General features: G+C 41.7%; 1 protein-coding gene across 2 annotated transcripts in view; it reads right to left on the bottom strand.

Annotated features, from left to right (window-relative positions):
- Positions 1 to 23404, bottom strand: part of DNAJC3 (DnaJ heat shock protein family (Hsp40) member C3) — a 64511-nt gene that overhangs the window by 11416 nt on the left and 29691 nt on the right. For both annotated transcript variants that reach the window (XM_084615432.1, XM_084615433.1), the window contains exons 5-9: positions 15923 to 16075; positions 13374 to 13555; positions 10716 to 10835; positions 8217 to 8322; positions 8012 to 8132 (exon numbers count right to left, since the gene is read on the bottom strand). In XM_084615432.1, coding sequence (XP_084471558.1) covers positions 8012 to 8132; positions 8217 to 8322; positions 10716 to 10835; positions 13374 to 13555; positions 15923 to 16075 — 682 coding nt within the window. The remainder of the gene's footprint in view (positions 1 to 8011; positions 8133 to 8216; positions 8323 to 10715; positions 10836 to 13373; positions 13556 to 15922; positions 16076 to 23404) is intronic.

The following is a 23404-nucleotide window of genomic DNA, read 5'->3' as shown; positions in this document are numbered from 1 at the left end:
ACAGGGGGGCATATGAGTCATGGACAGGTGCTTTAGGTTGCAAGGTCCATCACAATAGCTGTTACTCTGTACCCCAAGTCACCTGCCTAGGCAGAGACACCATCTGGTTGGCCTGGCAGGTCCCTCTCCTTCACTGGTCCTCAGGCAGAGCAAAGCTTGTGGTGCGGGTGCCATGCAGTTGATTTCAGGATCAGATAAAAAGCAGAGAGAGTGTATAGGAGGAAGACAGTGCAGGACAGAAAGGGACCCACAAAGGAGAAGAAGAAAGAGTAGGATCTCACACATTAGGCTGGGGTCCTCACTGGTGCAGCGATAATGGTCTAGCATCCCAGTGGAGTATTAAGGTCTGGTGTCATCCCAAAATCCGTCCACTGCATCTGTGGTGATGGTAAAAAAATTGCTTCTCCCTCTCCACCTTAAGCCTCTTTGTAAGGGCTCCACAAGGGAGTAGTAGGTGGAACAGACTGTCCTTTTATTATTTTGTTTACCAGTTAGGCCTTATTTTTGGCACACCAATTTGGGTTCATCCGTTTCTGGTCCCACACGTCTCTTATTTACTAGGAATGATTTTAACACGGGCCTTGAGTTCTATTAATAGGCCTTTTTGTTTGGACTAATTACGTTTGTCTCCCGTTAGCACTTTTTCCCCATGAACATTTTATTGTTATAGGTTACAGTGACATTTTATGAACTTTTACTTACTTTTTACAGCTGAGCTAACCATTAGCGTAAATCTGTAGGCCCAGTTATTACTACAGCACCAAACCTCCACCTCCTTGATTTTAAATGGGCTTTTCATCTGGTAGGCATGCTCTAAGCATGCAGATTGGGCCCTGTATGCAAAATAGGTGGGAGAACACCTGTCTTTATCTAGTTTCAGAGTAGCAGCCGTGTTAGTCTGTATCTAGTTTATCTAGTTTGTGGCTCATGCTGGGACTTCATCCAGGTGCCTAGAATGAGAAAGCAGCGTGCATGCCCAGGGGCAGAAACAGATACATGGGGGACTTTTACAGCAAAAATGTAGGCACCAATTTAGATGCCTACGGGATTAGGCAGCAGCCATGCAGGGGATTATGGATCTCAGCAGCACCTAAATTCCTTTGTAGCTCTGGCCTTAAATACTTACATGGGGAACAAAATTTTTAAAAACCCTTTATCAATCTAGCAGACAAAGGTATACCAAGATCCAATGGCTAGAAGGTGAAGCTAGAGAAATTTTGACACGAAATAAATAAGGCAAAAAATTTTAACAGTGAGAATAATTAACCATTGGAACAATTTACCAAGGGTAATGGTGGATTTTCCCTAACTGGCAAGTTTAAAATCAAGATTGGATATTCTGCCTAAAAGATATGCTGTAATTTAAACAGGAATTAATTCAGCTAATCCTATGGCCGTCAGACTAGATTATCACCATAGTCCTATGGCTTTGGAATCTATGCTTCAGCAACGAAAGAGAAATAGAGAAGAGGCAAAGGCATAATGAGAGCATTCTGCAGCTAGGATGTATACAGCAACTGGCAGGCAGGTTGCAACCATTAGCACTGGAAAGAGAGGCGACCGCAGTTATACCACTAGTCTCAAATACTTAATGCAGTTGGAGGTTGCATTACATAGGACCTATCTTCAATGTGCAGTTGTTTTCAGCCCTTGGTTTCCAAGCAGCATATGCTACAAGGCCCCCTTTTACATGGGTTTATTATGGCAATAGAACAGCTAATCATCTGAAATCTATGCACACATTTACATACCATACTGTTATATTTGTTTAGGAAGAAACAATATTGTATATAAATAAAATTTTACTTTTAAATCCCATACATAATATATATGCTTCTACTTTGACTTCATCAGATGAATACTGTTTTTATTTCAAACAGCATGCAGTCTTTATCAAATACATAAGCAAAATACTGTAATGACTTTGTGCAAAGGGATTAGGCATTTTGAAGAGGTATGCAGTTTGTTTTGTGCTTTGTTCATAAGAGATAGCATGTTGAATCACTGGGGCATTAGAAGTATTCTTTCTAGATTTGATTTCTTCTTTTAGAAGAACAAAGCATTTCTTCATAAGAAAATTGAATTATTGCCATAAAGTAATAAATGAAATACTTAGACTTCAAATTTTAATATTCTTCAGTAGACCTAATTTGCATTTTATGTGTAATGAGCATTTTCCCCTTCACTGTGGTATAATCTTGAGAGTCTCATTATAGGTCTTATGTTTCCTAAGTAAGAAAAGTCTTTACATCAAGATTATTTTCAAGCAGATGTTATTTCTCAGCAGGTGTTACATTTATCTTTTTGCTGTTTCTGTGCAAGACAGCAGGAGGTGCTAGCCAATTTATATTAAACACTTGACAAGAGTGTGATTTTGTTTCAAGTAAGGTATTCAAAAACAAAAGCTAGAAAGAATACTTCTGATGCCCCAGTGGTTCACACTATCTTTTACAAACAAAGCACAAATAAGATTTCTATTCTTTCTTGTATGGCTAGGTCATCTGCTAGCCCCACGGATTTGTCACTTGAACCAAAGCACTTTGCCGCTGCTTAATACTTTGTCCAGTCACTTAAAAACACAGCAGGCTATATCAGCCCATAATATATACACTACTGCATCTGCTGAGGATAATGAAAATGCAGGGACTTCTCCATTACACTGCTTTATTGCCCCATAATGCTAAGCACCAGTGTAATTAATTTGCTCCGTAGAACATGAAAGGGTATGTCCCATCATGAATTTCTTACAAATGAATATTACAGACTTGGTGTAACAGATTGCTCATTTTTACTGAATGCCAAGTACATCTACAGTACACTGCTATCAACTAAGAGTTTAAAGTAAAACATTTTCTTCTTCGAGTGCTTGCACATGTCCATTCCAATGTAGATGTGAGCATGCCCTGAGCACAGTTGCTGGAATATTTTCCTGTAGTGGTATCTGTCAGGTTGGCTCTAGTGCCCTCTGGTGCTGTGCACTCGTATGGGCGGTATAAAGCAGAGCACCTCTCGTACCTCGCCATGAGACCCCAGATCCAGACTCCGGTACCGAGCCCAGCATTGAGCCTCAACAATAGGCCCCACAGGTCCTGGCTGATACAAAGGGTGGGGTGGGTGACCCTTCAGCCAGTCCTAGCCTCCTCTTCCCCAGATGAGGCTGTGGTGGCACTGGGTGTGTCCCCTCTGCAAGATGACCACAAGGCTTACCAAGACTTACCAAAGCAGGTGGCCTGGATGTGGCTGATTCTGTGGCCAGATCTATGGCCACAGCAGCAACCACACACACAAGCTCATGGTTGCAGTCATCGGGTTTTCCCCTGGAGGTACAACAAACCCTCCAAGACCTCCCCTTTGAAGGGTCCTCATTCTTTTTGGAGCAAACTGATGCTAGGCTCTACAGGCTTAAGGATTCTAAGGCGACTCCGAAATCCATGGGGCTATATACCCCAGTGGCATCCAGGAAGCATTACAGGCCCCAACAGACTGCCGTTACTTTGCCCAGCCAGACAGGACCTGCAGAGGAGGAAGAACAAGGGGTTCAGGTGTAGACCGCCACCGGCTTTCACAGCAGGGCTGATGCAGGCCACCCCCAGACAGTCAGAGAACTTGAAGCACTCCTTTTGACAAAATGCTTGAGGTAGACCACTCAATCCCTGCAATATTGGATCCAATTACCCCTGTTTTCAAACTGCTTGTCCCACCTTCTTCAGACCTTGGACTTTCATTACTTCAGACCCTTGGGTACTCACCACAATAGAAGTGGTATACACCCTCCAGTCTGTGTCTATCCTGACTTCCCACTCTCCCTCTTCAGGGACCCTTCTCACAAGCAACTTTTGGTACAAGTCCAATCCCTCCTTTGGGTGGGAGCCATAGAAGAGATTCTGCATCACTTCAGATGAAAGGGGTTCTATTCCTGTTATTTCCTAATCCTGAAAGCTAAGGGTGGTCTCAGACCTATCCTAGACTTGCGTTGTTTCAACCGCTATCTCAAGAACTTAAAAGTTCCACATGGTCTCTCTGGATTCCATCATTCCCTCTCTGGAGCCAAGGGATTGGTATGCCACCCTCAATTTAAAGGACGTATACTTCCACATATCAGTTTTCTGAGGCCACAGAAGTTTCCTAAAATTTGTCGTGAACCAAGTAAATTACCAGTCTGCAGTGCTTCCATTCGGCCTGTCAGCCATTCCACAGGTTTTTACCAAATGTATGGCAGTGGGGGCAGCTTTTCCTCAGGAAACAGGGAGTGCATGCCTTCCCATACCTCGGCAACAGGCTAGTCAAAGGCCAGTCAAGAGCTCAGGTGGAATCCAACATCCATCTCATCCAATTAACCTTCTGGGCCCTAGGCATACTGATAAAGACACAGAAATCCATTGTCCTGGTGGAGAGGATAGAGTTCATTGGTGTAGTTCTCAACTCCATTCAGGAAAGAGCCTTGCTTTTGGAAGACCGGTTTCAGACAATTACTTTTTTGATAAGGTCCTTTCAGACCCACCAGGTCACAACAGCTCAAAAACGTCTGAGTCCTCTGGGCCACATGACATCATACACTTTTGTAGTGCAACACATGAGGCTGTCTCTCAGACCTCTCCCAGTGTGGCTGGCCAGGGTGTATTCACCTACCCAGAATCATCTATGCCTGCTCAAGTCTGTGGTTCACTGACTTGGTGACTGAACGACTGCATGGTCGGTGCGGGAGTGCCCTTTTTGTGGCCCCACTCTCTAGTCTCGGATGTGTCAGCATTGGGGAGCCCACTTAGGGGCCCTCAAGACTTAAGGCCTATGGTCTCCAGAAGAGCTCTCTCTTCATATCAATGTAAGAAAGCTCAGGACAGTCCATCTAGCCTGCCAAGCATTCCTGCCCCACATTATGAACAATGTAATTTCAGTTCTCCTGGACAACATGACTGCCATGTTCTATATCAACAGGCAGGGCAGAGCTGACTCCTTCCCCTTATGCCGGGAAGCAATCCAGCTATGGGAGTTCTGCATAACGCATTCAATCCATTTTGAGGCATCATACCTACCAGGAAAGCAGAACCAGCTGGCAGAGTACCTCAGCAGGTCTTTCTTCTCTCACCATGAATGGTCCCTTTGGCCAGACATTGCAGAGGGCATTTTCCAGTGGTGGGGGACTCCTCTTATAGACCTGTTTGCTACCTACAACAACAGGAACCAGTTCTGTTCCCTGCAAGGCCACAGCCCAAGGTCTCTTATGAATGCCTTCCTGCTATCATAGATAGATCACCTGTATTATGCCTTTTCCCCATACAGATGATACGCAAGGTTCTGATGAAGATCAAGTGGGACTGGGCGTGAGTAATTCTCATAGCCCCGGCATGGCCCAGGCAGCATTGGTTCGCCACCCTTTTAGGCCTCTTGATGGACACCGCACTCCTGCTTTCGCTACACCCGACCTGATCTCCCAAGACCAATCGGCTTCTCCACCAAAACCTCAGCTCTCTTCATCTGACAGCCTAGAGGCTCCATGGCTGAACCCTGAGGAGCAAGTTTGCTCCGAGCAAGTCCATGGAGTCCTGCTAGGCAGTAGAAAACCCTCCACCAGGACTACTTACCTTGCAAAATGGAAGCACTTCTCCATCTGGTCCTCCCAACGCAGAGTTCTGCTCACACAGTCCTCATTGCAACTATGTCGGAGTACCTTTTGCATCTCAAACAACAGAGTCTGGCTATTTCTTCAGTCAAGGTTCACCTAGCAGCGACATCAACCTTCCATCCCCAGGTCAACCACCAGTCTGTCTTTTTGCATGAGATGGTTATTAGTTTTCTTAAAGGCTTGGAGAGGTTATACCCCCAGGTAAGAGAGCCTATTCCTCCCTGGGACCTAAACCTTGTCTTATCAAAGCTACGGCTCCCCCGTTCGAGTTGCTTGCAACATGCTCGTTGGTTCATCTCTCCTGGAAAGTGTCCTTCTTAGTGGCCATCACCTCAGCCAGAAGGGATTTGGAAATCTGTGTCCTCACATCGAAGCCTTCATATACGATCCTCTTTAGGGATAAGGTGCAGCTGCATCTGCACCCAGTGTTCCTCCCGAAAGTGGTTTCGCAATTCCACTGCAATCAAGCAGTCTTCCTACCAGTGTTCTTCCCAAAGCCGCATGTGAACAGGGAGGAGCAACATCCGTACTCCTTAGATGTTAAACGTGCCTTGGCATTCTATATACCAAGAACCAAGCTGTTTCAACGCAGTTGCTCATAGCGAGAGCTGAGAGGCTGAAAGGCCTTCCCATCTCCACCCAGAGAATCTCATCCCGGATTAAATCATACATTCGTGCATGTTACAAGCTGCTCAGTGTTCCTCCTCTAGCTAACCTGACCACTCATTCCACAAGATCGCAAGCCTCGTTGGCCACTTTCCTAGGACAAGTTCCTATTCAGGACATCTGCAGGGCAGTAACCTGGTCTTCGGTGCACATGTTCTCAATACACTATGCCATCACCCAGCAGGCCAGAGATGATGCCAACTTTGGCCATTCAGTCTTGCAATCAGCTTGTTCTTGAACTCAGAGCCCACCTCCTCCGCAACTGCTTGAGAGTCACCTACACTGGAATGAACATGCGCAAGCACTCGAAGAACAGTTACTAATATTTCTGTAACTGTTGTTGTTTGAAATGTGTTGCATGTGTCCATCTCAAAGAACAGTTACAGAAAGGTTAGTAACACTTTTTTTTTTTTTTTAAAGGGACTAACTTTTTTAGATTTTGCAAATAGTAAAAATACAGGCATGTAAGTTCTCTAGTGAAGAAAGAGTGGAAGGGATAAGAACAATTAGTGCTGCACACCTCAAGAGAGGCATGATCAGGAGTCCTGTTGGCATGACCAGAGTGCAGTGAACCTAGCACTGGAAGAAAGTACACACTGTACCTTCTTAAAGATATAGTGAATGTCAATTCTAAACATGCTCCCCTCCCAGAGGCTTTCTGTCCAACTATTCTCTATGCAAGTGCACTGAATCTAGTCACTGCTGCTTAGGCATTATAACCCTATTCACAGTCCTCCTCTGAGCAACACTTCAGAAGATTAGTCCCATCTCAGAATATATGTAGCAGGTTATGTTGTGCTATATTTGAGGGAGTGGCAGCATGGGGACCCTCCTACCCACTAAAGGAAATTAGCTCACCAAACCATGAAATTTTATTACTACCTCCTTTTACATAGCTTGAAATGTTATTAATGGCTGTAAAGTTATCCATTTATTTTGAAAATCCATCATCAGTAACTATTTCTAGTGACAGTAAATTCCATAGGCTGATGCATCAAACATCATTTATCTTTATTAGTTCTATATTGACATCTAATTTCATTATGTATCCCTTATTTCATATTTGGGGGCAGCATAAAAAGAAAGAAAGGGGTCATCAAAATTGACAAGGGCATAGTGGAAGCTGAATACTGTACTCCAATTAAGTCTCTTCTAATTCTTCTTTGAAGGCTTAATAAATCTAGTCTTTGCAATCTCTCCAATGTGTCACATCAAACCCCTAACCATCTAAGGACTTGTCTACGTAGCACCAGCAAACCACTGTCGTTGAGTAGGATTTGTAAAGTGCTCTAACTGCCTTGTGTAGGCCCTGCTGGTGTGCTCTAAAAGATACCTAATTTCTGTTAATGTAGTCCTGGCACTTTTCAGAGCATGCCAGCAAGACCTACATGGGGCAGTTAAGAGTATTAAGTTAAGAACTCCTCTGGCACACTTTGCTGTGTCTTGTAGACAAGCCCTTAATTGCCCTTAGCTTATCATATGCTTTTAAGACATTTTTGCATAGGATAAAGATAGGCATGTACTGCTGTCTTAATAACAATTCAGTTAAAAAAACCCCCAAGTATCAGCACTGATTGGATGCCACAAAACGTACTGTAGCATCCAACCATTTGTGAAGATTGCCAGTAACACTGAAGCAGAAGTTGTGTATAGGTCTGGAGGAGTTATTCTTGTAGTATTCTTTAAAGTTTGAAATCATAAAACTTAAGACAAAAGTTTTACCTTCCTCATATTGGTCTTCTAATAAATAGGCTTCTGCTCTGTCCTTTAAAGCATTCACGTTAGCTGGTTCCAGCAGCAGAACTTCTGTGCAAACTTTTATGGCCTCAGCAGCCTGCTCATTCTGGAAAGGGGAAGGAAAAATGTTTGTGTTTGGTTTTCTTGCGAAATATTATTTACTCACAAGGGTAAAAATGTTCTTTTTTACCTTTGAGAAGCAGTGACAGATCCTTTCTTTGGCACGAAGAGTGTAAATAGGGACCTTTGGCTCAGTTTTCATTACAGATTCATATTTATTGATGGCATCTGTGTACCTATTTTAATTGTGAAAATAAACTGAGTATTTAAACACAATTATTTTCTAAGCAACTGTATCAATTCTTCAGTGGTCATTAAATGTACTAACTCATACAAAGTAACTTGGAAACTGTCACTGGGCAATTTGTTTTGTTTGGGATGATGTGCATCTCTTGCAATGCCTCTCTCAGCCTCAGAGGCTGTGCCTGGGCCAGCAGGAGAAAGAAAACCCTTAGCACCTTTAAGAGGTTCACCCCCATCCCCTCTTCATGGGTTTGAGAAGAGGAAGAGGAGGGGGCTCTTTGGTTGATTGATTGGACAGATGCATGCAGCATAAGCCTATTAGCTCCCACACACGGAAAGGGGAAGGCTTATAAGCCCTCCCCCCGCCCGCACCTGGAAGCGCCATTCTGCATTAGGAAGAAAATGTCCTCCCTCCCTGCCTTGGGGTTATAGGAGGACAGAGTTTTGGGGCCTTGCTGTGGGTATCATGTAAAGAATTTTTCCCTCACTGCCAGCTTGGCCAAGCAGAATGAGCTTTTTGCCTTCCTTTCAGCAGCCCAGGGATCCTGTGGTTAGGTTAGGTTGAAAAATTCACACTGTTGCTACTTAACAGGTGCCGAGTGCAGGTATTTGTTCAAGAGGGAGTCTAGTTCCCTGAAAAAGTGGTATTAGACGAGATTAGGAGAAAGCATCTCCTAAAAAAGGTGAGCATGGAGTTGGTGCTCCTAAGGTCCAGTACAGTGAGAAGATAACCCCCTTAAACCTCACATAAGGGTAAGGCAGTGGAGTCCCAGCTATGGGCTGGGATCAGGTCAGTTGGGGAACAGATTACACAGGTACAACAACCTGCACTGGATGAGTTATTGCTGGAGAGTTCCCAGATGTGTTACTTAATAAAGTTATGACTAGTTAAATCACATTTCCACTGGCTTGTCTGTTTTTCTGCAGTGTTCATGACAATGCTCCTTTGCATACTTTCATATTCAGGAAGGCTCCAGAATGAAAGCATCATTTGATGAACAATTCAAGTGAACCAAAAGAGAGTGACTATCATGCTCCTGTGACTCCCAACAGCTTAAAGAGCTGAACCAAGGTTTATGTTTTTAAATGCACAAAAATTAACATTTGTCTGAAATGTAAGATTTTTCTGAAACACAAACGGAAGTGCAGGGTTAAAGTTTCCATTACATCCCTAACTAATCACATAGTGCCTAGATTCGGGAGCTCAAACACCACATTACTATGCACCTCATTGTGAGCTGGTCTCAGGCCCCTTCAAACAAACTTGGGATGAATTAAGGCTGGCATCCCATCAGAGAGAGTTATTTTAATTTTGTTTGTTGTGCGTGTTAGCATACCGAAGAAAAGTTCTGAGCACATTACATATATAGCAACTTTCAAGGCTCCAGTAATTTTCTTGCTTTCCGAGTCATGACAAACTCATGAAAAATGTATTTGAAGGCTGTGGTGATATTTTATTTGCAAATATGCTGAGATCTCCACTTTTAAACACTGATGCATTAAAATACACTTTTAAATAAAAGACAACATTTAACTCAAATTAACAGCACTGACACTTGAATTTACCGGTGAAATGAATAACCACATACAGCTTTCCAGAGGGGCCACACAGTAAACCAATAAAATTACTCCAAAAGTATACTGATTTTTTTTTAATATTTATCAGCAACTTTGCTGATAAATTTTTGCTTTGTCATTTTGCAGTACTGTAAAGCAAACTAGTTTTCCGACACACATACTACTAAGTATAAGAAATGCACATTTGAGAATTTAAGTATTCCAGATTTCATTCTCAAAGTTAAAAAAGAAATCTGCTACCACACTACATTTGAAATCCAGATAAATGATGAAGAGCTACCTCCACTCGATCACTGTGCATAGCACAACTACGGTTATGTGTTTGACAGTAAATCATACAAAACTGAGAAGCAGCAAGGAGCAGAAATTTAAAAAAAAAGACTATTAATCACATCTAAGGGTTGGGATGGGGAGCCCCATTTGCTTGGTGCACCTATTATCAAGGGACAATTTGTAGTAGCATTGATCTTTATTTATTAGTTATATGGCGCTATGACATTTGAGAGCTGAATACAAACATTGTCCATGCCTTGATCTTATAATTTATTTCATGCAAAGAACAAACTAAAATGGCAATAGGCCATGGAGAGTAGGAAGGGAAGCAGGTAACAATAAGAAGGAACAAATGCTGCTGATGGTACACGTGGGTTGGTGTCTATTTTTAAATTGAAATTCTCATGGCCTTGCCCAGTGTTCAATCCCACATGACAAACAAAACAAAGCAAATTATCTCCAAACCTGTGAAGTTTTACTGCTTCGGGAGGAGTCATAGCATTGGTATCATTCAGTAAATGTCTAGTGCTCTTACCTGCCTTCTCTGATGAGTTCCTCTGCTGACTCGATTTGCTTATTAAGTTTCTTTACTTGTTTATAGTGAGAAAAACACAGCTTATGGTCCTGGTCAAGTTTCAGACACTCTCGGACTTCACTTTTCATGTAGGAAAAAGAAACATTAAGGGATTTCAAATAGAAGTAGAGGACAGTATTTTTAAAAAGCTGTCTGGAGTGACAGATTTTTCTGCATTGCATTCTCTCTTCCATTCAAGAGCATGTTAACGTGTGAAAATTAATGAAAACCATCCTGAGTTTACAGCTTTTTTCCCCATTACTTTATGTTGCCAGAAATTTATACTCCGCATAAAGTTATACTATATATTACACTAGATTGTTCTCTAGTGTATATTTTCAACTGTTTTGTCTGGCATTTGATAGTTATTTGTCACAGCTATCTCTGATGACTTATTTTTGAGTATGTTCTTACTCCACGCATACCATTACAGTCCATGTAAGCATAAAAACATTGTACGCCTCCTAAACCAGAACTGACCACTCTGATGGGACTCGGATACTTGAGTCAAAAGATGTCTTCAGAGAATGCTTATTTGCCTAGAACCCATCCGGCAGGAACACTATATTTTAAAATAGGCCAGTGTTCTTTGAAATTCTCAAAATGCAGTGGTCTAATAAGGAAAGTCTTGGATTGGTACAGCTGTCATCCTGTCATGTCTTATGTCATGTCTCAAAAGGATAATGAAAATGCTGACGTATGTCTCTGCTAAGAGCAAAGTAAAGTCCTTACTGCATGAAGCCAAGACAACCTAAGGAGGAAGGGACAAACAGAGGAACAGACATGAACTTGGGGGCCTGAGGAATAGTAGTAACCTAACTCATGAAGTCCGGGAGCTACAAAACTTTTATCTTTCTAACGATCTCCTGACACACTCTAGCATGCTTTTCACATCCCAGAAAAGTGAGTGCAGATGCTTCTTTTTGCTTTTATGGATAACTTCTCTCCACTGTATGTTTCAGTGTTTTGCTTAATTGCACTTACAGCTTGGATTTGGCCATGAATGGGAAGAAAATTGATGTGGCCTGAATGTCCTAGGAGACAAAATAATCTCTCTATACTTCAAGAAAAGAGAACAAGTGGGGTGGTCTTCTTCTGAGAATATGCACAACATGCCTCAGGTGGCCCATGACCAGGATTCATCACTGAATTTGGTCCACCTGTTGGATCATTAGCTTCCCTGGCCCAGGCACTGACTGGGAGTGCGATGTGAATGCTGATCCACACCCCAACAAGTGGGGTTCACTGATGTATAGCTATCCAAGGTCACTCAAAAAAGTGGGGGGCCAGGAGGGGATACAATCTTCACCCTTAGAGATACCATATCTGCTGGAAGGGGATCCATGCTAGCATGAAATAAATACCCAGGCTTAAGTAGAAAACCACACTCATTTGAGGTTTCCAAAATCCCTGCCCTCATCCATCCATTCTGACATCCACTCTACTAACAAGGAAGGGAGAGAAACCTAAAAAGACAACTCAGGATCACTGTTCCCTCTAAGCTGTGCGCGTGCACACAGATCCTAAACCCCGCATGCACGGCAAAACACCACACGCACAAAAATTTGCACAGAAGAAATTTTTTGCGCGCACAGCCTGTCAAAAATTAGAGGGAACATTGCTCAGATAGTAAAGCTGCAATTCCCTGTTCTCTCAATTTCCCCCATCTCTAACTCAGTAGTTGCTTTTCAGTAGAAGTACTGTGTGACAGATAGCAGGGGCCAGACTTTCTTCCAGAAGATTCTAATGATGCCCTCTATTCAGCTTTTATTATGCAAGTGAAAGCAATGGACATTGCCTTCTCACTGCCCTGAATTCATCACAGCTTGTCAAAGTACAAGAGCACAAAGGCTGACCTCTAGCCAGACTTGGTCTGAATGAACTTCAATCCGAGTACAAGTCAGATGGGGTTTGAATGATCTGGGGACTAGAAGAGAGAAGACAATACAGATGGCACTGAAAAGCAAAGTATCTGTTGATCGTATACGGAGTCCTTGATCTCTAAACCCAAAGTATTTCAATGACCATGGTCTTGACTTCAAAGCAGTTGAGATCCTCTGGACTGTCGCCAGTCTCAACACCAAAGTCTCATCTGTATCCATACGAGAGTAGGTTTCTCCACTTAGAGACTGTCCATGAAACATTCTCCAAATACATTCACAAGAGCCCACCATGGAAGGCCTTTCTCTATTTGGATCAGTTCATTCTTGGCCAATCTGGCCACCCTTCTTCACTAATTCCTCCTTTCTCACTATTTTTCACTGTGCCCATTTTCTTTTGTTTGACAGACTAGCTGGCTTTTTTTGAGCCACTAGAGGAGCAGCAGTCTCTATCCATAGAGATGCAACACACACCAGACTTTATTAGGTTATTTTAATTATTAGTGTACATCTTATGCAGAGTTCCAGGCACCATATCTTGTGCTAAAAAACACTGAAACAAAACAAGAACGGTACAGAGGCAGGCCAATGAGTACTTCCACACAACTATGTTGACAAAAGTGTCTGCACTAATCCTACCACTCACTCACTATGCATTTCACTATAGCAGATGGGTCAAACTTCCTTGGCATAGGCTTTGTGTTTTAATCTTTGCTATTACATACAATAGTAAACTTACCTGAGTGACAGTTCATGGTCCCCCAGCTGGTAGTATATTGTGCTGATTTTATAGAAGGCTTCAGTGTTATCATTCTTCAGTTTGGTAGCAGCTTTTAAGTCACTAATGGCTTTGCCTGGTTCTCCTTCCTTTATATAGCATTCAGCTCGAAGCTCCCGCAGCTCTGCATCCCAAACGCAAACCTTGAGAAACCAAAATGAAAGCTAGACTTTGATCTGTAAGCATTTCTCTTGTTTTTAAATCCTACCTAATTTCATATTGCCTCTTGTGATGGATCAGTGTTCTAGTCATGTGCAGAGTGCTTGAAATTTAACATCAATGCACTTCCCAGAGAGCAGAGATATTTCAAAGCCATTCCTCTAACAGATTACAGAAAACAAGTTATTTAGAAATGTGATTTGTAACCCAGCAGATGAGCCCACTCAGGGAGGCATGCTTGAACTCTCACCACTGCTGGAAAGAACTGGGACAGTGCGAGCCTGAAGGAGGGTGGCTGGAATCCTAAATTATTACAACTTCCCCCTATTACTATGGAAGATAAGAATTGTGATGGCTGAGGTGTCTACTGTCCAAATAGACATCTGAAGGAGGCTTCTATATCAACATGGTGTGCAGGTCTGTCCTTAATACTTTTGGCAGTACAGCTTTAGAGGGGGACAACAACCATATCTCTCGAATAATCAACTGTTAACATTTTTCCCGGATATAAAAAAATGAGTTTCTCCTTCTGTAATAAATATGTGGGTTGGTTTGCTGTCAAAAAATGACAAGGCATCAAAACCAAAACATTTCATGTTTTTCTTAACTCTCAGTTTTACAGGGCTAGGTTTAATCATAACACAGCCCCCCTTTCCCCCCATCCCATCCCTTCCCACACTTTGACTCTTTTACAGTTATGAAATAAATGCTACAATTGACAAATGATCAAAGTTAATGTGATATACCCTCAAATAGCATCTCATTTTGTTACATCTAACAAAGGGGACTCAGGGAGATAGCACCTTACTCTGAATAGTTATAATGACCAAAATAAGATTGTACAAGTATGATTGTAATATAGATATAATTACATTTACCTTCAACAGATAACCCACTAATTCTTTTATTACTGCTTTGGGCTTGAAGGATTTGTCTGTAATATCCATACAAAGCAACTTCAATGGTGCATAAAAGCAGTGTACATATTCTGACATATGAGAAGACGGTATTTAAAATGTTTAATAAAGCAATAGAGAGTATGTGCAACTAAGTTACAAGATGCAACTAGGTTACCAGATCAAACTTTAAATTAGGAATTGAGTATACACATTTTTATTTATTAAAATTCTTCCTCAGGGAATTGTACATGAGTCATTTATAAAATTTCAGTCCTAGCTAGACTGAGTATAAAGGCAAATAAGTGTAATTTATTTTGTAGATAAACGACGCTTCTCAGAAGCACAGTAATGAACTATCATTAAGCAAGCATGCCTAATCTTTAGCTTACAGAAAATGTCAATATTAATTCTGGTATTTAACTTACATCCTGGACCCAAAAAAGTTAGATTTATGTAAATGCAAGTGTTTCTATTCCAAATTTGTGTAATTTAATCAGTACAGATAATGGCTGACAATTCTGCATTATCAGTACTTTACCATCATCATCAAATCTCAAACAAGAGTGAAAACATTCAAAATTATGGATCTCACAGCAACATTAATTTTGTCTCATGTATTTCTTATATTACATGCATGTCATGCATAGATGTTTTGTGCACCATAACAGAATGCGTGTAAAAATCTTGGCCAGGAATTTCTTTTAATGTTTTCTTGCATTTTTTAGAAAAAATGAAAAAACAGCATGCTAGTACACATTAGAGTTGCCCACATCTGAATATGTGACCACTGACTGAAGAGTCAAACAACAAGATGGGATACTACAATTCAGGTATCTGAGGATACGGATGTGCATATGGAAACCAGTGTGTAGTTTAGCTGCATACTATTTTTGATCCTTCACTACTTTTCTCTTACCAGTTTCCCCTACCTCCCCAAGGGAGGAAAGTACACAGTTCTCATTGAGGATGCGCACACACACACACACACTAAGTACTAAGTTCAACGCATGTGAGTTTCTTGGATAACTGCAGTATGACTGAGAAAATTTAAATTATGCGACACACCTTTTTCATACTGGTAAAATTCCATTCAAACCACCGTGTCCCAAGAATACTGAACTTTGGACTGAGGGAAAGGACAAGAAATTTAAGCACAAAAAAGTATTAACAAAAAGTCATCTATACCAGAAGGCTAGGTTAAAATGGAGCAATTCCTCAACATAAATCCACAATCTCCCTTTCTTTAGCGCTCTGTCCTGCCAGACGTTGACCACCCTCAGCTCCCAACGATCCCAATGGGAGTTGACAGTGCTCAGTAGGATACAGCCAGCAACACATAAGGTTTTTGCATCAGTGCAGGCTTTAAAGTTCTATGTTAAAAAAAGAAACATACACATCTACCACAGATAGAAATTCTTATTTCTCTTCAATTATATTTCCTGTAGAACTTACTTCTAGAATCCCATCAAGACGACTTATCGCAGTCGTGTAATCCTCCTGACGATACAGAGACAGTGCCTGTGAACGTAGGCGCTGCAACTCATCAGATTTCGTCAGCTGAGACCGGGCTTCCTTTTCCTCATTATCACTGGGATTAGATTTGAGCTGTAAATATAATAAAGAGAGAGAGACTGAACTCCGCTTGCTGGAGGTCTGATTTTGTTCTGTTCACCATCTTGTACCATGGAGAACAAACCAAAGATGCTACTGAAGTGAACTGAATCATTTAAAACTCCCTTGGAAATGTTTCTAGTTGGGAAGAAAGAGTTCTTTGCCACTACATAAACTGTTATAATCCAGAAGAGTCCAGTTCCTTTTGCTCTGTACTAAAACTTCATCACTTTGACACTTCATTCCTATGTAGTATACCCCCTCAACTGTATTCTACTTAATCCATCTCTTCCATTAGGCAGACACAAAATACAGGATTCTTTTATACAGTACTTCAAGGTTAGTAGAGGATTTACCTGTCCGATGTATTAGAAGCCTCACTGCAAATCAGGTATATTTACATAATGAATTTAGTGTGACTAGTTCAATGTTATTGTAGAGATGCAATTTTCATACCTCCTTAGAAAGGATGGCCATAGCAATAGATACAGATGTTTTAAATCCAGGGAGGGTTCATATGTCAGTTGAGAACTCCTGGACTCTGGAAACCAAGAAATGTCAGACTTCACATAAATCTTCTTTTAGACGAAGCCTGAAGGCCCTTGGTTCCCAGACGCTCTCCTTCTGACCAGACAACAACCAATACAGATTCTCGGACACTACTGTGACAATTTATTGTTTGAAGAGACGGGGTGTATTTTGGCTGTCCCCTTTTATCCCAAGAATCTGTCCATATGTGGGGTTGGGGCTTTGCATTTGGCAGGAATGAAGATCACAGCCTACAACAAGAGCTGGAGGGGGATGGATCACGATGAGTGGTCCCAAAGCACTCAATGACAAAACAGATTTTTACACAATGATGTCAGGTGGATGTGATCACATTTGCCATTAAGTCATGCAGGTTATACTCCAAAGTATATAAGAATCCAAACCCAATGTCAGACACATTTCATTTTGCACTGGGGAAGAGGCCTCTTTATTCTGTTACCTAAATCCTGAGAAAGATTCACCAAGGCAGAGGCCAGGAGTTAAATCCTGGCCCCACTGAAGTCAATGGCAAAACTCTTTTGGACCCATTCATTCTTCCCCTAATCTCAACATCCAGATTCTTTTTTATCTCAGGGAGATTGGGCTCTTCACCTGCCAAAAAATAGCCCAACTACGTTAGCTGGGAAATCTTCATTTCTCTAAACACATAACTGGAATAAAGGCAAGCAAACATTCTATGCAGAACACTGAACAAAAGGCTTTAGTAGAGGGTAGTAAAGAACACCATCCAAATGCAGCAACTTGGAGAGTTATCGGTAGTGTAAACTGGGCAAACAATTGAATCAAATTACTATTTTGAGTCCACAGAAAAGTAAAATATTTTTCTGAGGTAAGTAATCATTCAAAGTGAGACACACTGATTTGCTCAGGTAGTGCAGTTAGGTGAAATGTATTCTAACCCAAAAACTTTCTGAAGAGGAGACATAATTGTCACCCATCAATGAGATATAGTGGTAGAGTTAGTCATCAATTTGTCAGGTTTTTGGAACAAATTAGAAAAATATAATTTGTTTGCCATTATTTTGTTTTTGCTTCCAACATTCTGAGGTCTCAACAAGTCTGAGCTTGTGGTCATAAAGAATATATTTTTATTCTCCCAGTTTGAAAAAATTTGCTGTGATTAGGGAATTCCCCTACAGCCAGCAAGAATGAAATAGCCGGGCATCTTCCTCATTCCCTTTACCAATTGAATGCAGGGACAAGCAAGTGAGGGATCACAAACAATCCCTGACAGAGTTCAGATGGGTAGGGGGAAGGATAAAGCTTCAGAGATCACAAGAACTGATCATCATATTGTGTGGTGAGAGAAGAATTGTCAATTAGTGATATTAACTAAAGGTCTGATCCAAATCCCATTGTTTTCTATGCGCTTTGGCAAGGCCCCGACTACATTAAATCATAGTATACAACCGGCTAAAAACTCAGGATGATCCTCGAGTACATTTCCATCAATGCAGACATTCCAAAACAGTACACACCCCAATTCAGTATTTTTCTGCACTGAATCATTTATTTTATTTCAAGTCCTAATATGTATTGGGATTACCCAACAAAATGAGCCTGACTTCAAGGTGGGTGCAGAATGGGGATGAAGAAAGAGAAAAGGGAGGGAAAGCATTTTACAACATGTTCCCTTTTGCAGACTGCTTGTCAGGTAAACAAAACCTGTATCTTTTCTATGGTTACTTTAGCAAGGAATAGACCCTACCAAGTATATAAACAATGCCTTTTTGATGCATTATGAATGAGACATCAAGAAAAAAAACAGGTACTGGTGTAATCTCTTCTAGTAGGAATGAATGAAACAATAGGCTTTAAAATTCAAGCTGGGACTGGAAACGTATTTCTGCTTCTCAGGATTACATAACTACTTCAAAAGTCAAAAATCATAGCACACACAATTTAGCAAAATCTGACAAAAATATAATGCACACAAAGGTAAACATCAGGAACTTGTGTGAGAGGAGTATTGTTCATAGGGTTTGTTTTAATTTTATATATCTTTCTCACCTGCCACATACTTGCTTCACTACGTAGAGAAGTTTCTAATATATATTTCCAGGTCAAATACTGATTATCGTAACATGCAATGCCCTTTGATTCCTCTGCTGCCACTAGAGGTCACAACTGCAGCGTCAAAGTATTCATGCACTGAAATACTTTATTTCCAAAAATCTAATCTATTATTACTACCTACAAAATGCTGTGGTTAGAGCAGAGGTTGAAGGAGTAATTTTGCACAACTGGAGGTGTTCAGCATGGGTGGCTGTATACTGGAGGTATAAGGGAGTTTGTTGTGGAGTGCAGATTCCTGCAAATTCATGTGGGCATTACTAGAGGGTTGCACACTAGAGGGTCTGAAGGCCAAGCTACATACCCAATGAGAGAGCAACATATGAAGCTGCTGCCAGTGATGTGCCAGCAGCAGCAGAAGGTACCAGAGAAATGCCTCTGCCCGAAGCAATTTGATAGATGGAGGGAAAGTGTACGGAGTGCGGGAGGCATAACAGAACTGGAAGGGGTCAGAGACGGGGGTTGTGGAGGGTTACAGACACTCTCCAGCCCCTGCACTCAGATCTGTTTGGTCCTTTATCCTCCAGTTATTCTTTAACCTGCTCCTGATCCCTCCTGACCCCAGAATTTCAATGGTCCTCTGCCACCAGGACCCTCTTATACTTCTGTCAAGGTTCCTTCCCCACTCTGAACTCTAGGGTACAGATGTGTGGACTTGCATGAAAACCTCCTTAGCTTATTTTTACCAGCTTAGGTTAAAACTTCCCCAAGGTACAAACTATTTTCCTTTTTCCCTTGGACTTTATTGCTGCCACCACCAAGCATCTAACAGATATATAACCGGGAAAGACCCCGCTTGGAAAAGTCTTTCCCACCAAAATCCTGGGGAAGGTTTGTAAAAAACCTCACCAATTTGCACAGGTGAACACAGACCCAAACCCTTGGATCTTAAGGGCAACGAAAAAGCATTCAGATTCTTAAAAGAAGAATTTTAATAGAAGTAAAGAAATCACCTCTGTAAAATCAGGATGGTAGATACCTTACAGGGTAATTAGAGTCAAAACATAGAGAACCCCTCTAAGCAAAACCTTAAGTTACAAAAAAGATACACAGACAAATAGTTATTCTATTCAGCACAATTCTTTTCTCAGCCATTTAAAGAAATCATAATCTAACGCATACCTAGCTAGATTACTTCCTAAAAGTTCTAAGACTCCATTCCTGGTCTATCCCCGGCAGAAACAGCATATAGACAGACACACAGACCCTTTGTTTCTCTCCCTCCTCCCAGCTTTTGAAAGTATCTTGTCTCCTCATTGGTCATTTTGGTCAGGTGCCAGCGAGGTTACCTTTAGCTTCTTAACCCTTTACAGGTGAGAGGAGCTTTCCCCTGGCTAGGAGGGATTTCAAAGGGGTTTACCCTTCCCTTTATATTTATGACACGCCCCCCAAATCACAAATAGGGTGAAACGCTGGCTGTGATTTCTTCCTGGAGCTCTAGGAGAAAACAGAGTGACTTACCTAGGACACCAGGTGGGTCAAGGAACTATCAAACCCCTACAGACCAAAGTGGATGCTATCCAAAAGTGGTCTGTCCCCAAGTCAAAGAAACAGGTTCAATCCCTCTTAGGCTTGGCCGGTTATTATAGGCGATTTGTACCACAAAACAGCCAAATCGCCGCCCCACTGACAGACCTAACCAAAAAGAAACAGCCAAATGCCGTTCAGTGGACCGAAGAGTGTCAGAAGGCCTTTAACCAGCTGTCATAAATATAAAGGGAAGGGTAACCCCTTTGAAATCCCTCCTGGCCAGGGGAAAATTCCTCTCACCTGTAAAGGGTTAAGAAGCTAAAGGTAACCTCGCTGGCACCTGACCAAAATGACCAATGAGGAGACAAGATACTTTCAAAAGCTGGGAGGAGGGAGAGAAAGGGTCTGTGTGTCTGTCTATATGCTGTTTCTGCCGGGGATAGACCAGGAATGGAGTCTTAGAACTTTTAGTAAGTAATCTAGCTAGGTATGCGTTAGATTATGATTTCTTTAAATGGCTGAGAAAAGAATTGTGCTGAATAGAATAACTATTTCTGTCTGTGTATCTTTTTTGTAACTTAAGGTTTTGCCTAGAGGGGTTCTCTATGTTTTGACTCTAATTACCCTGTAAGGTATCTACCATCCTGATTTTACAGAGGTGATTTCTTTACTTCTATTTACTTCTATTTCTATTAAAAGTCTTCTTGTAAGAAAACTGAATGCTTTTTTATTGTTCTCAGATCCAAGGGTTTGGGTCTGTAGTCACCTATGCAAATTGGTGAGGCTTTTTATCCAACATTTCCCAGGAAAGGGGGGGGTGCAAGTGTTGGGAGGATTGTTCATTGTTCTTAAGATCCAAGGGTCTGGCTCTGTAGTCACCTAGGCAAATTGGTGAGGCTTTTTACCAAACCTTGTCCAGGAAGTGGGGTGCAAGGTTTTGGGAAGTATTTTGGAGGGAAAGACGTTTCCAAACAGCTCTTCCCCAGTAACCAGTATTTGTTTGGTGGTGGTAGCGGCCAATCCAAGGACAAAGGGTGGAATATTTTGTTCCTTGGGGAAGTTTTGACCTAAGCTGGTAAAGATAAGCTTAGGAGGTTTTTCATGCAGGTCCCCACATCTGTACCCTAGAGTTCAGAGTGGGGGAGGAACCTTGACACCAGCTTAAAGCGACACTCATGTCTGACCCTGTACTAAGGGCCCCAGACTTTGACAAACCGTTCCTAGTAACCACAGATGTGTCTGAGCGTGGTGTGGGAGCAGTTTTAATGCAGGAAGGACCGGATCAAGAATTCCATCCTGTAGTGTTTCTTAGCAAGAAGCTGTCTGAGAGGGAAAGCAACTGGTCAGTCAGTGAAAAAGAATGTTACGCCATTGTCTACGCTCTGAAAAAGCTACACCCATATGTTTGGGGATGGCGTTTCCACCTGTAAACCGACCATGCTGTGCTACAGTGGCTTCATACCGCCATGGGAAGTAGCAATAAACTTCTTCGGTGGAGTTTAGCTCTCCAAGATTTTGATTTCGACATCCAACACATCTCAGGAGCTTCTAACAAAGTGGCTGATGCACTCTCCCGTGAAAGTTTCCCAGAATCAACTGGTTAAAATCGTACTTGAGATGTGGAATATATTGTTAGTCTTTATATACTTGGTAGTATATTTAGAAGTGCACTTGTCTTATTAACTCTGTTTTCTCCTAGAGCTCCAGGAAGAAATCACAGCCAGCATTTCACCCTATCTGTGATTTGGGGGCATATCTTAAATATAAAGGGAAGGGTAAACACCTTTAAAATCCCTCCTGGCCAGAGGAAAAACCCTTTCACCTGTAAAAGGGTTAAGAAGCTAGGATAAGGGAAGTTTTAACCTAAGCTGATAAAAATAAGCTTAGGAGGTTTTCATGCAGGTCCCCACATCTGTACCCTAGAGTTCAGAGTGGGGAAGGAACCTTGACATGGTGGCAGAGGTGGGATTTTAAAGGTGTTTACCCTTCCCTTTATATTTATGACAACTTCCCTTCCCTTTCCTGCCCCACAAGTCCTAGCTAGGAAGTTCTACAAACATGCACACAGGCCCTTTTCCTTCCACAGTCTATTATTATATATTACAAAGGTTAAGCCAATACACACTATACAAAAAGTCCCTGCTTCCCTCACCAGTGCCCTCCACTCCCCACCTCTGGGTCATTCTTTCTCTACCACCTCTGCCCATCCCTCTGCTGCCTGCTACTTTTGCCCTCCCCACTTTTCACCCCACCTAATCATCCTCTAGGTCCCCTTTCTTTCCTTCCCCCAAAATACCCCTCCATGGCATGTGAATCAAGGTTGCCCAAGATGCTAATGTTGCCTTAAAAAAAAAAATCACTAGTTAATTAATTTTAAATGAGTTTAACTGAATTTCTAACTATAGAAGTTTTTGTTAATTATAGTAAATGGGTGCAGTTATAGCATTGTTCCTTGACCCTCACCCCACTATTGCATTATGAGCTATTACAGAGCACGTAATGCAAACCAAAATTCCTGGAGACACATAGCTGATGCTAAAGGAAACGGTGAATAAACCTGAAGCATCAGTGTTATAGCTACACAGTTCAGATGCTGATCCACTGCAGGCAAAAGAGCACTGCAGCTGGATTTGTGGTGGTAAGTGACAGCCATGTTTAACGATAACTTCACCCAACCAGATACAGATTACCAAGTAACGACTATTTCCTTCTCCCTCATACACAATGAGACAAAAGTAGGCTTTAAGCATTACTGAAACAATGTTTTTCATCATAAGGTTTCCTCACTAGGTGCACTAGACAGGATTTATATGTAATGTTCACGGTACAACTGAAAAATAAAAAAAAAATAAAAACTTTCTCCAAGTGAAGAGACGACTAGGAGAACGAAGTTATCCTCCACACTCCACCTAACAAGCAAGCCAAGAATTATGGACAGTTCTCTCTACCTTTTCCTCCTTTGGAAGAGATAAGAGGGATGGGGTTGGGGAAGGAAAGGAATGCATCCAGATCCCTATCAGAACTAGGGATGCAATAAGAACTAGGGAGCTGTTTACCTGTTTACTCTAACGGTTTTGCAAAGAAAAGAAAGGAAGACTAGTAGACGGCCAATATGGCTCCAACCAGGAGATCTTTAATGAAAATCGAAAAGGAATCCTACAACAAGTGGAAACATGGACAAATTGCTAAGGAGGAGTACAAAGAAATAGCACAAGCATGTAGGGAGAAAAT

This window comes from Lepidochelys olivacea, assembly GCF_965140295.1.
Source record: "Lepidochelys olivacea isolate rLepOli2 genome assembly, chromosome: 1".
Taxonomy (NCBI): domain Eukaryota; kingdom Metazoa; phylum Chordata; order Testudines; family Cheloniidae; genus Lepidochelys; species Lepidochelys olivacea.
Note: the sequence above shows the minus strand (reverse complement) of the source record. Positions and strands in the feature narration are given on the sequence as shown.